Here is a 14,446-nt window from a genome sequence, read left to right on the forward strand (position 1 = left end):
CGCTGCACGCCCTCAATAGCAAGAATATCCTTCCTCAAATTTGGAGACCAAAACTGCACACAGTACTCCAGGTGCGGTCTCACTAGGGCCCTGTACAACTGCAGAAGGACCTCTTGCTCCTATACTCAACTCCTCTTGTTATGAAGGCCAACATTCCATTGGCTTTCTTCACTGCCTGCTGTACCTGCATGCTCTGTACCTGTAATTCTCTTTGACTAAAATAACGTTCTGCGTTTTCTTTCAACAGAGCCACAGGATTCGGATTCCTGAATTCCCTGTGCAAAGCTGCTACTGTACTTGGAAATCTAATCTTCGGCTCCTTGGTGGGTATAACCAAATCGATCCCGATTCTGTTGGCGTCCACCGTCCTCGTCTGCGGTGGCTTGGTGGGACTCCGACTTCCTGACACAAGAAACCAGGTGCTCATGTGATTCGGTACAGCCTTCCATTGGATTTTTTGGTGCCCAATGGTCGTGGTCAAGTGAAATGTTTGGATAACAAGATCTGTTGTGTGGACAAACAACTAATTGTTACACACAAGTACTTCCTCTTTGCTTTCCCTTTAGATTCTGTGCAGTTTACATTTTGCTTTCTCGATTGTACGCACTCTCACTTAATTCAAAGCCATGTATTTGATAAGGCTGCAGCCCACGATTGTCCGTATTACTGATAGACCAAGACGCGACAGAGGACCTAGTCTGACAGAAGGGTTTTTAGCCAACATGTCTCCGCTTATCAGATTTATCCTCTCATCTATATACCTAAGCCAATTTGAATTCTTCAGTCACAATGAATCATATAATCTGTCGCATTAGTAAAGTTTTGAGGCAATACTGATGGCAAATAATGGCACATAATTCATCCTAACAAGATGTTTATAGAATCCGTGATGTGAAATAATTCAATTTCTTAATGTTCACTAAATCAGTGAGTTGCATTTTTCATTATAATTTCAATGGGCAATGTCGTTATAGATAGAAGTAAAAGATTTTATCATGAGAAGTTAGTCGTCGTCTCTAATCCTTGTTGTTAATTTCATGCCATTGTAGACTACATACTTGCCCTTGGCTCTAGATTCCACTCCGGTAGTAATGATCAATGAGCCACTTGCCAATTGGAAGCCGTCTCCCAAAGAAATGAAAACTGTGGACTTGTGCATTTCCACTTCTGTTCCCTAATGGTGTATTAACCACTGTCCAAACACATGAATTAACAACAGATCTGAAACATCAAACCACTTTGATAAAATTAATTCTTGAGGGGTTTTTTCAGAAATTACAATAGGATGTTGGAGGCAGATGGGAGGAACTTTTGGCCATAGCTTTGCATTTGCCAACTTTATTTTTTCAGAAAATACAGTACAGTGGCTGTACAATTACCAGTACTATTATAATGCAAAAATTGAACTTTTTAAACTTAAATTTTCTCATTTGATATAATATTGCTGTAACATTTTCCTTTTTATTTTTTTCTGCAAAGTAATAAATTAAAGCAGTCTGATTTTCTACCAAAAATGCACTAAAAATAAATTTTAGAATAAACACACATTATTCAATTAATTATATTATTTTACATATATTATTGTATGTAAAGGAATTTCATTGTGCATTCCTTTCCTACATGAAAATAATTACCTTGGAATTTATTTTTAGCCATTGTATCAACCCCTGATAAATAGGTTCCACTGAAGTGAAAAAAATAATCATTTCAGGAAGCAGAGGATAACAATCAGCTATTATTATTTTAGAGATCTTCAATAATATTCCAAAATCAAAAGATTAATTAGATTTCATGAAAGACATTGACTGTGTGACCAAAACCCATATAGAGTGTTCATTTGAAACCTGAATGGCCTTCGACCTCATGTTTGTCTGTAAAATATGCATTGTGCCTCTTGTAGTTTGAATTATATATAAAATATTTCAAGTGAAATTGTAAATGCGGAGCAGAATAGGAATGCCTAAACATTAACACAATTTCATGATGATCCCAACATTTATTTCGCCCAGAGGTACTCCCTTCGTAGCGTAGTTTTGTGGTGAATCGTCAAACATTAGCCCGGGATTTCCTTGGAGCGACTCTTGCATCCTTCTCCTGGCTTTTAAGTATGACTTTAGTTTAGTTTAGAGATACAGCACGGAAACAGGCCACTCGGCCCACCGAGTCCGTGCCGGCCAGCGATCCCGGCATACTAACACTACCCTACACACACTGGGGACAATTTACATTTTATACCAAGCCAATTAATCAACAAACCTGCACGCCTTTGGAGTGAGGGAGGGAACCTAAGATCTCGGAGAAAACCCACGCAGGGCACGGGGAGAACGTACAAACTCCGTACAGACAAGCGCCCGTAGTCGGGATTGAACCCGGGTCTCTGGCGCTGTAGGTGCTGTAAGGCAGCAACTCTACCGCTGCGCCACCGCGTCGCCCCTGATAGAAAGTCTACAGCAGAGGCAGCTGGGAGGAATGTCTTACCATAGTTTTGCATTTGCCAATTTATTTCTTCCATTGGACATAGTGAACCACACAGCTCGTTTTCAGATTTGGACTCTCTCCTTTGATGGACTATTGGTGTGCATTTTTCCTTCCTCATGCCCTTCTGAAAAATAAACAGGAAATTAAAGCAGTTTGATTTTGTACCAACATAACCCAATGGAGATCAATCCAGCTCACTAACAGTACAGTGTTCATACCATTTTCGATAATCAGGGACAGGAATAACACTCCAGATGGCTGATTATTTTTTCCACTCAGAGCAGCAAGCACCTGAAACCATCTAAAAACGTCCCAAAGTTATTCTCAAAAAACAAAATTCTTTTTTGTTTAAATTGCAAGACCAATGAATACAACTTTTAATTTCAATGTTGCATGGAAATTTAGCTATTCTGTGATTTATTCAGCTGTCCGTCGAGCCTTCTACTTTCTAGTGAATAAATAGTTTTAAAAAACACACAGGTGTTGAAAATCTGAAATAAAAAGAGAAATGTCAAACACACTCAGCAGGTCAGACAGCTCTGGAAGGAGAAATAAGAGACCACCTTTCAGATCACCCTTTGAAGTGAAGAGGGAAAGATTTAATAGGAATTTGAGGAGTAATTTTCTCACACATAGGGTGGTTGGGGTATGGAACAAGCTGCTGGAGGAGGTAGTTGAAGCAGGGACTAACCCAACATTTGGAAACAGTTAGACTGGGTACATGGACAGGGCAGATTTGGAGGGATATGGGCCAAACGCGGGCAGGTGGGACTAGTGTAGCTGGGACATGTTGGTCGGTGTGGGCAAGTTGGACCGAAGGGCCTGTTTCCATGCTGTATCACTCTATCAGAACGTTTAACAGCAAAAATAAAACCCAAGGTGCTTCTCAAAAGCATTTCCAAAGAAAGATTAATTGACAAGACCAATGAATGTACTTCACAAGTCTTTGTAAGAGAGTTTAATGTTGGTCGGAAATTTAAGCGTTCTTGGGTTTAGGCTTATTATTGTCGTGTGTACTGAGCTACAGTGAGAAGCTTTGTTTTGCATGCTATCCAATCAAATCAGATAATATTACACATAAATACAATTAAGCCAAACTCAAGTACAATAGGTAGAGCAAAGGAAAGATACAGAGTACAGAATATAATTCTCAGCGTGCAGTACATCAGTTGCGTAGATGAAGTCCCTTGTCCACAATGGGGGAGAGAGGAATCAGACAGTGCCCTAGCTTCCGGAAAGACCATTCAGAGACCTGATAACCGTGGGGAAGAAGTTATTCCTGGTAAAAAAGTCTTTGATCTGAAACGTTAACTCCTATGCTCTTTCCATGGATTTTGCCTGACCTGCTGAAGTGTTCACAACGTATTTTGTTCTTCCTCCTTTCTTGTGAAGTCAGGGGAAGGAGCAAAGGAATTAGGTCGGGTTTGGACAGGCTAAAGCATAGGAATCAGGTCGGGTTTAGACATCCCTCTTCCGTCCAGCGAGATTGCAAATCCTGCCCATTAATCCCGTCCTTTACTCAAAATGCAAGGTAGTCGTTAGAAAATTGTTGCTGCAAGCTATCAGCAGAAGTGTGATGATTGTGGCTTTCAGCAGGGGAATACAACTAAGTATTCCACGGAACTGGAAACATGAGGCAACACGTTAGCAAACATGTTCCCAGCATTGCAAAGCTGGGCGTGATTCTTGGATATTCTGTTTCCTTAACTTGGATCCACATAGGCGTTTGGCAAAGGTTCTTCCAATGACAAGTATACTTCTTCTATTTCAACTCTTCTGCTCTGTTGAAATCTTAACCTGGTCAAAGGAATTTAATCTGAGGGGTAACATTTTCACACAAAGGGTGGTGGGTGTACGGAATGAGCTGCCAGAGGAGGTAGTTGAGGCAGGGACTATCCCAGCGTGGATAGGACAGGTTTGGAGGGGTACAAGCTGGTGGGACTAGTGTAGCTGGGGCATGTTGGTCGGTGTGGGCAAGTTGGGCCAAAGGGCCTGTTTCCACACTGTATCACTCTATGATTCTATCTATGGATTTTGTATCACTGTATCACTCTATGATTCTTTCTATCAGAAATGGATTTTGGGCTTGCTTACTTTTTATTACTTTCACTGGAAAATGGAGTGCAAGGGAGAGATGGCCTCTATTCACTCTAAGCCGTTTTACTATTCCCCCGATCACCTCAATGGAGTTTATTTCCGAGGAAGTGTGTCACACGCTGATGTGACTTCACGGTGTTTTTAGCACCATTGTCTGGGAATCAGTTTTGAGGCTAATGTTTGCAGGATTCTGACCTCCAGTGGACAAAGCAAACATGGCAATACAGCGTTGTCCCTCCTCTCCCCACCGCTCTCTTCCAGCTTTCTCCCCTCACTCCAAGCAGTCTGAAGAAGGGTCCTGACCCAAAACATCGTCTGTCCATCCCCTCCACAGATGCTGCTTGACCCGTCGAGTTTCTCCAGCACTTTCTGTTTTCTTTAAAACATTACAACAAATTGGCTCAATATTTGAACCAAATAGTGACCTGTCTGAAGAAGGGTCTCGACCTGAAACGTCGCCTATTCCTTTTCACCAGAGATGCTTCCTGACTTCACTGAGTTACTCCAGCACTTTTCTAACTCTGGCTCAACACAACATTGATTCAGCTCAAGAATGCATTTCCCTGCAGGATAATATTTTTGCACCTTTTAAAAGTTTTCAGCAAATTCATTCTCAAGATAAGTCGCTCCAGTTTTTTATCTTCCATTTTTTTTGTTGCTACATGTTGATTTGAACTGAAATTTAAACAAGCATAACGTTGAATCTGTGGAGGCTCATTTATTTTGTCCCTAATTCTTCCTCTCATGTCTTCATTTTGAACATACTTCTGACATTTTGCTCGAGATTCATTTTCTGAGCAACTATATCTCTGTAGAATTTGTATTTCTTTTTTTTTTAATATGGTTTGTGTATGAGCGGCACAGTGGCGCAGTTGGTAGAACTGCTACCTCTCAGTGCCCGAGACCTGGGTTCGATCCTGCCCTGGGGTGCTATCTGTGTGGAGTTTGCATGTTCTCGCTGTAGACCATGTGGGTTTCCGCTGGATGCTCCGGTTTCCTCCCATATCCCGAAAGAGGTGCAGGTTTGGAGGTTGAAAAGCCTCTGTAAGTTGCCGTTGGCGTGGAGAAATTGGATGCAAAAGTGGGAACTAGTGCGGACTAGAGTGATCGATGGTCGGCATGTTTCTCATGCTGTGCCTTTCAATCAATTCACTTAATCAAAAACAATATAACAATTCTAGCCTAATCCTCTAAACAGCCAGAATAAATTGAGACCATAAGCTCATAAGAAATAGGAGCAGAATTAGGCACTTTCGGCCCATCGAGCCCACTCTGCCATTTGACCATGGCTGATCTATCTTTCCCCCTCAATCCCACTCTCCCACTTCCTCCCCGGAATCTTTGACACCCTTACTAATCAAAACTTTTGGATTAATTAGGAGTGGTCTAAAAAAAGACAAAACATCCAAGAACATCTTGAAGAATCTTTTAATACATACTTGGCGTTCTCTTTTGTGACTTGGATACCAGGTTTCCATTCTGAACTCCATATCCAGAATGTTCTATCTAAATATTCCGATCAAGGCAGCAAATTTTCCTTCTTATTGCCAGGTTAAAATCTTATGGGTATCAGAGCTGTCTCCTGAGAAATGCAAGAGAATTGCAAACTTCGCGTTATTCTGCATAGAACGATATTTTCCTGCCTCTGTGTGAAAACTGAAATATTTTGTCTTTAACTTCCTTGTGTCCTAGTGCTTTAAGTACGTGTATGCGTCTGTAGATCTAGTCTAGTATGTAAATGTGAGAACTCACTGCAGTTGTTCCTCTACATTTGTGAACGTTAATCTATCTCTGCCAGGGTCATCGCCAGAATTTAGTTGGCCAGAGGGACAAAGCGCTTTAGAAAGACTATAGTATAATATTTCAACAATGAAATTTGTGTAGTATACAAATTTATAAGATTGTACAGTCAACTCCTATAGATTCTAACACACGATGCATATGCAATTTGTAGATTCATCAATAGTAACAAAATAAAGACCTACAACTGCTAAATAACCATTCGACAAACTATTGATAAATTATATGTAACCTATTTAGAGTCTTATAACTTAAATCCAATGCTATCCAATAGGATAAGTGAAGAATCCTATGGGTGTTCTTGGTATTGCCTATAAATCTTGTGTATATAGATAAGAGCAACGCAATACTACCATTAGTCTTGTTAGGACATTTTCTACAAAATATAACGGGGATGGGGAAAACACGACTGTAACAGAATTTGTTAATCAGAATGCATCTGTAAAACAGATCTCACGTTTGATGTAAGTATTTCAGCACAGTCACTTTACTAGCTTCTGAATATAGTTCGGCATGCAATTTGCAGTGTGGCGTTTGGGGGGGGGGTACACTTTGTACGTGTTTGCTGAAAAGATGGACGGTAACTTTTGTACATTAATGGAAAGTTATTTTGTGTCTACTCACCCTTTAGTGGAAAGGGCACACGATGTGGTGCAAGTGTTAACACAAGCAAAAACCAAGCAGGCTAGCTGTATATCTTTACTGTGTAGATCATGCGATGCGGTTAACAACAATTTGTTCTAAGTTGTAATGCAACTGATAACTGAAGATGCAAACGGTGGAGTTTGAGCAAATTAATGTATATTCTGTTTTCCGATGTTTTGAGATATATTTTCCTTTTTGAGCAGTGTCATTAATTGAAGAGGTAATAACTGTTGATTGATACTTATGGTCGACAGCCTGCAAATGTATTCAACTGCCCTCATTGAAACTATAAAACATTAATGATGAATGCAAAGATTATTATGCAGATGTGAAACGCACCCTCTGTGATCGTATAATATAACCATGCTCTAAACTAGAGTCTCAAGCCAAACTGGGACACTCTAAACCCAGGTTACTCATGATTACCTGAAAAATGAATAAATGAAAAAAATTTGGGCCACAATTTGGCTTCAGTAAATAAATACATTCATATCCAACTCTTTTAATTCCTTCTTCAGACCGATGTCAGGGGAGGAGGTGGGACAAAGATAGGATGTAGTTGGAGACAGAAAGACTAGTAGGAAAACTGGGAAGGGGAGGGGATTGAGAGGGGAAGCAGGGAGTTCCTGAAGTGGGAGATCAATGTTCATACCGCTGGGGTGTAAACGGCCCAAGCGAAATATGAGGTGCTATTCCTGCAATTTGCGCAAGGCCTCACTTTGACAATGGTGGAGGCCCAGGACAGAAAGGTCAGATTGGGGAATGGGAGGGGGAGTTGAAGTGCTGAGCCACCGGGAGATCAGGTTGGTTGAGACGGACTGAACGGAGGTGTTCAGCGAAACGATCGCCGAGCCTGCGTTTGGTCTCGCCGATGTAGAGAAGTTGACCACTGGAACAGTGGATACAATAGATGAGGTTGGAGGACGTGCAGCTGAACCTCTGCCTCACCTGGAAAGAAGTACAAGTTGCAAGAAGCTATGGGCACAGATTTAAAAGTTGCCTATAGGAAGTCAGAGAGACACACAGAATTTTTGAATGCAGAGACTGTATCTGAATTGAAACTCACTACCTTTAAAGATGAAGAAAGCAGAATCATTTTTAAAGAGGCGGGGAAGAAAAGAAGAGAATATTTGTCAAAATATGTGGAAAGTAAGGTTTTTTAATGTAGAGGCTAGTTCAAAGAAAATTGGGAAGAGAATAATTTGCAAAATATGTGGAAAGACTGAGGAAATGGTATTGGTGGGAATGGAGTAGGTGGTTTAGACTTGATGGGCTGAATAACCCCATTGTGTGCCATAACAGTTCTATGATTCTGAAATATTTTCCCTGCAACCTCAATATTCTTCTTTTAATAAGCAGTGTCTTTGAGCGATTGATTGTACATTTAAGCAGGTCAAAAAAGCTCGATTAACGATAGATAATGAACAGTCGCTAGGCTTTCACACAACTGTATTCACACCAATGGTGCTGTCAAATTTAACACACGAAGTAATAGATTCGCCCCTCTCCATCCACTCCCCCGCTTTCAGTAACTTTCAGCTCATGCCATCCATTGATGGCACATTTTAAATGGAAAGCTGAAAGTAAACTGTGAAAATGGATGATCAGTCTTATCAGTCCATGACACCGTGTGTGAGACCATTCACGGGAGGAGCCTCCAAAGAAGACACTGTCGAAGCAAACAAACAATACTTTACAAAGTTATGTTTCTCCTTTGCATGCAGGATCAAAGAAATTGGTTTTGAATGCTCTCAGGATAGTTCTCCAATTTTCAATCATAATGTTCTGATTTCTTTCATATTATTGTACAGTTTGTCTTATAGCCATGATGTGATAAGGATTCATAAAAATATATATTTTATGATAACTAGACCAGATTACATTTGATAGAATTTATTATGTTTGTAAAGTACAATGTGTGGTAATTTACAAACTTAGAGATCAAGTTGGGTATTGCTTCCAGCAATAGCGTTACACTACTACGATTTAGTTTAACTTTGTCTGAAACCGACTAATGTTGTTCCATTTTACGGTCAATGATGGATGAGGCTCCAATATGTATTGTCCTTATATTCTTTCTCATGGTATAATATTAAAGAATAACACACATGTGGCGGATCAGGCCAAGGGAAGGCGTGGACCATCCCTACGAGAACTACGCTGTGGGCACCAGCTCACAGCCTAATAAAGAATCTAACTAAACACTGCCTGGCGTCTTGCCTTTTCTCTGGCCTCCGCCAGGCCACTACATACACGTAAATATAACCTATTGGACCAGTATGTAACATAGGACAGATACAAAAGAGATGATTTAAGGGGCTTAAGAATATCTATTACCTTAATTTTAAAAAAGTACTATATTTGACTCTCCTATTCTTAATGTTGGCGATGTCCCTGACTATGCATCTGTCCATAGTCAGGTTTGGGCAAAACAAAACACCCCCGGTCATCTACTCTATACGCTTGCTATTGTGTGTCAGCTGGTTGTGTACAATTTTTCCTTTATCTTTCTGTTAATGTTATCCAAAAACTGGGATATGCATATTGCTTGTATGCTGCAACTAATCAATTGGATTTCAGTGCACTAGATCTACAGTGTGTTGATTGTGGATCTCCTAAGTTGTGTCTATACTTGTGAAAGGGCATGTGAAATGTAGAATGACTGTATGTACAGTGTGAATTAAAAAAATTGTGGGATCGTGTATAAAAAGAATTGCCAAAATAAATATCATCGGTGTAATGAATAAAAAGGTTCAACGCGAGCCATTTGGAAACAAGAGTGTTTTTGCTCGATGGTATTAAAATAAATAAAATCAACAATGTTCTAAGTAGAAACGATTTGAAATTGTGTTTTTGTTGAGCATCAAGTTCATGAGCTGTATATTAACTGGATAGAAGGGATCACAGAGGAGGGAACACATTGGCAGCAGAATAAAAATATATTCTTTTTCAATACTTCCAGGATTTTGTCGCATCAAATATTATAGTCATTGAGTCATAAAGCATTGAATCAGGCCCTTCGGCTTACAGCATGGAAACAGGTCCTTCGAGAAATCGAGAACCAAAGGACATACGTTTAATATAAGAAGATAACTGCAGATGCTGGGACAAATCGAAGGTTTTTATTCACAAAATGCTGGAGTAACTCAGCAGGTCAGGCAGCATCTCGGGAGAGAAGGAATGGGTAACGTTTCGGGTCGAGACCCTTCAGTCTGAAGAAGGGTCTCGACCCGAAACGTCACCCATTCCTTCTCTCCCGAGATGCTGCCTGACCTGCTGAGTTACTCCAGCATTTTGTGAATAAAAACCTTCGACATACGTTTAAGATGCGGTGGGAAAGATTTAATAGGTATCTGAGGGGTAACTTGTTCACACAAAGGGTGGTGGGTGCATGGAAGGAGCTATCGAAAATGGTAGTTGAGGCAGGTACTATCGCAACGTTTAAGAAACATTTAGACAGGTACATGGATAGGATAAGTTTAGAGGGAGATGAGCCAAATGCAGGTAGGTGGGACTAGTGTAGATGGGACATGTTGGTCTGTGTGGGCAAGTTGAGCCAAAAAGCCTGTTTCCTTGCTGTAAGACTCTAACTACGACTTTATCCATGCCCCAACTAAGCTGGTCCCATTTGCCTATGTTTAGCTTATATCCTCAAAACATTCCTATCCACGTGCCGGTCCAAGTGTCTTTTCAGAACAATGTTCATTGGTCCTTTTTATAATATGATCTAAAGAACAATTTACTGATCTCATTCTGTAACAGATATCTATTTGAAATGCCAGGTCCCCCTTCGTTCTCAGTGGCATTAAAATGTACGGAAGAACTTTTTCCTCTTCATTTATATCTTTTGGACCTGGGCTTTGTGTTAAGGCCAGCATCTGCCTTGACCAGAAAAGAATAGTTTAAATATGTTAAAATATTTTACATTTCAGTCTGAAGAAGGGTCTCGACCTGAAACGTCACCCATTCCTTCTCTCCAGAGATGCTGCCTGTCCCGCTGAGTTACTCCGGCATTTTGTGTCTATCTGTATTGACCATCTGTAAATGCCTTGGAGAAGGCAGTGGTGTGTTCTTGTTTTGAACAACTGCAGGTTTTAATGTGAAATTAACCCCAGCTGTCCGGGAGGGAGTTCCAGGATTTAAACAATAGACAATAGACAATAGACAATAGGTGCAGGAGTAGGCCATTCGGCCCTTCGAGCCAGCACCGCCATTCAATGTGACCATGGCTGATCATTCACAATCAGTACCCCGTTCCTGCCTTCTCCCCATACCCTCTGACTCCACTATCCTTAAGAGCTCTATCTAGCTCTCTCTTGAATGCATTCAGAGAATTGGCCTCCACTGCCTTCTGAGGCAGAGAATTCCACAGATTCACAACTCTCTGACTGAAAATGTTTTTCCTCATCTCTGTTCTAAATGGCCTACCCATTATTCTTAAACTGTGGACCCTTGTTCTGGACTCCCCCAACATTGGGAACATGTTTCCTGCCTCTAACGTGTCCAACCCCTTAATAATCTTCTACGTTTCGATAAGATCCCCTCTCATCCTTCTAAATTCCAGTGTATACAAGCCTAGTCGCTCCAGTCTTTCAACATATGACAGTCCCGCCATTCCGGGAATTAACCTAGTAAACCTACGCTGCACGCCCTCAATAGCAAGAATATCCTTCCTCAAATTTGGAGACCAAAACTGCACACAGTACTCCAGGTGCGGTCTCACTGGGGCCCTGTACCCAGCAATCGTGATTCTTGAGTGCCGAGAGCGAGGGGGACCATCGAGGGAGAAGGGAGATAGTGAGGAATGAGATGGGCCGTCGAGAGTGAGATAAACTGCCGGGGGGGGGGGGGGGGGGGGGGAGGGGAGGCCGAGAGTGAGGTGAACTGTCGAGGGTGTAGGGGGACCCGGCTGGGGGCCGCTGAGAACAAAGGGGGGACCTGCCAGTGGGGCTACGAGAATGAAGGGGGGCCCCATTGGGGAGCCGCCGAGATCGACAGGGGAACTGGTGGAGAGCAAAGAAATGAAGCATTTCACTGTTACCAGTGAACCCATCAACCCAGCTTAATCAGCCATCTTTTGTGGTATTAAAAAGACGAAGTCGTAGAGCCAATCAGCCAAGGGAACAGGCCCTTTGGCCCAACTTGCCCATGCCGACCAAGATGCCACATCTACACTGGTCTCACACGCCCCCTTGTTTGGCCCATATCCCTACAAATGTCTTTTAAAAAGACACAAAATGCTGGAGTAACTCAGCGGGTCCAGCAGCATCTCTGGAGAAAAGGAATAAGTGACTTTTTGAGTCAAAACCCTTCCCCAGACGTAGTCTTTAAAATGTTGTTATAGTACCCGCTCTAACTATTCCCTCTGGCAGTTCGTTCCATAGACCCACCACCCTCTGTGTGAAAAAAATGAAAGTGAAAAGAAATAATCCATCCAGAATGCGTTATAATTTTTCCATTCTGTTAAGTTAAACACCCTTTCTTTGAGTGCCCTCTTGCCTTTCAGTTTCAGACAGTTTCAAAAGATTCTTGATTAGTACAGGTGTCAGAGGTTATGTTTAGAGATACAGTGTGGAAATAGGCCCTTCGACCCACCGAGTCCACATTGACCAGCAATCCCCACACATTAACACTATCCTACACACACTAGAGAGTTGTGAATCTGTGGAATTCTCTGCCTCAGAAGGCAGTGGAGGCCAATTCTCTGAATGCATTCTAGATAGAGCTCTTAAGGATAGCGGAGTCAGGGGGTATGGGGACTGATTGAAAATGATCAGCCATGATCACATTGAATGGTGGTGCTGGCTCGAAGGGCCGAATGGCCTACTCCTGCACCTATTGTCTATTGTCTATTGTCTATTGACAATTTACCCCATACACCAAGCCAATTAACCTACATAACCTTCATAGGTTATGGGGAGAAGGCAGGAGAATGGGGTTAGGAGGGAGAGATAGATCAGCCATGATTGAATGGCGGGGTAGACCTGATGGGCCGAATGGCCTAATTCTACTCCTATTCCTTATGACGTTACTTCATTTTTGATTGTATTTATGAAATACTTCCATATAGATGTATAACAATTACCCAACCTCTCCAAACGTTTTTTAAAGAATAAAATAATATTGTAAGATCCATACACAGTAAATAGCTTACCATGGATAGACATTTGTCTTGGTTGGCTTACCGCCATTGTAACTGCAGGCTGCCAATGTTCTTCCATGTCACCTCATGAAGCTCAGGTCTCAGGAAGAATGACTCACAGATTAGAACACACTATCTAATTTGTGCATTGATGAAAATAACTTTCATAAGACTACCCGCTGACGCACGTTAAAACCAAGATACATGTATCCGTTAAAAAAACAACTGAGCTTTCAGCTTGAGGAAAGAACAAAGCGATGGAGGAATTTAGCGATGGAGGAATAAGTAGCATTCGTGGAAGGAAATGAACAGACGATGTTTCAGGTCGGGACCCTTCTTCGGACTAATGGCCCATCAGTCTAAAGAAGGGTACAAAATGCTGGAGTAACTCAGTGGGACCTTCTTGGGTCACGAACCAAACGTCATCTCCACAGATGCTGCTTGACCTGTTGAGTTCCTCCAGCACTTTGTTTTATTGCTCAAGATTCCAGCATCTGCAGTCTTGTGCCCACCACCCCACTGGACTTTAAGCGAGTAATATGTACAGGAAAATTAATAAGGTTACACAGTAAGAGCTCTAAAAGACCCTTTGCCCACGAAAGAATAATAAGGAAATTGGCCGGCAGAGTGGCGCAGCGGTAGAAATGTTGTCTTACCCCATACACCCAGGTCCGATCCTGACTTTTGGAGCTATCTGTACGGAGATTGTACGTTCTCTCTGTGACTGCATGAGTTTTTCCAGGTGTTCCTGTTTCCTCCCACACTCCAAAGACGTACTGGTTTGTATGTTAATTGGCTTCGGAAAAAATTGTAAATTGTCCCTTGTGTATAGGATAGTGTGTGGGTCTGAAGAAGGGTCTCAACCCAAAACGTCACCCATTTCGTCTCTCCAGAGATGCTGCCTGTCCTGGACCATCTGTCCAGATGCTGAGTTACTCCAGCTTTTTGTGTCAATCTGCAGGATAGTGCTAGTCGGCATGATCGCTGGTCGGCATGGACCTGGTGGGCCGAAGGGTCTGTTTCCAAGCTGTATCTCCAAAATCTTATCTCAAGTAAATGAGAGCTTCCACTTCTCATCATCCTTCTTTGAGGTGAGATTTGACAAGTGCCTCCTCACAGCTCTCAATTGAAGTTCTGAACAAAATGACAAACAGAATCAAAAAGATCTGTACGAGAGTTTTACAGTACAGCACAGAAACAGGCCCTTCGGTCCAACTCATCCATGCCGAACAAGATGCACCATCCAAGCTAGTCCCAATGTTATTTTAATGCACTCATTAAAGC

The 14,446-nt window shown here is 41.8% G+C and overlaps 1 protein-coding gene across 2 annotated transcripts in view; it reads left to right on the plus strand.

Moving 5' to 3' along the window:
- The window catches only part of sv2ca (synaptic vesicle glycoprotein 2Ca), a 170,498-nt gene extending 160,650 nt beyond the window's left edge, over positions 1–9,848 (plus strand). For both annotated transcript variants that reach the window (XM_078396641.1, XM_078396642.1), the window contains exon 13: positions 248–9,848. In XM_078396641.1, coding sequence (XP_078252767.1) covers positions 248–431 — 184 coding nt within the window. In that variant the 3' untranslated portion in view covers positions 432–9,848. The remainder of the gene's footprint in view (positions 1–247) is intronic.
- The last annotated feature ends 4,598 nt before the right edge of the window (positions 9,849–14,446 follow it).

The sequence above is a fragment of the Rhinoraja longicauda genome, chromosome 3, assembly GCF_053455715.1.
Source record: "Rhinoraja longicauda isolate Sanriku21f chromosome 3, sRhiLon1.1, whole genome shotgun sequence".
NCBI classification, from domain to species: Eukaryota; Metazoa; Chordata; class Chondrichthyes; order Rajiformes; family Arhynchobatidae; genus Rhinoraja; species Rhinoraja longicauda.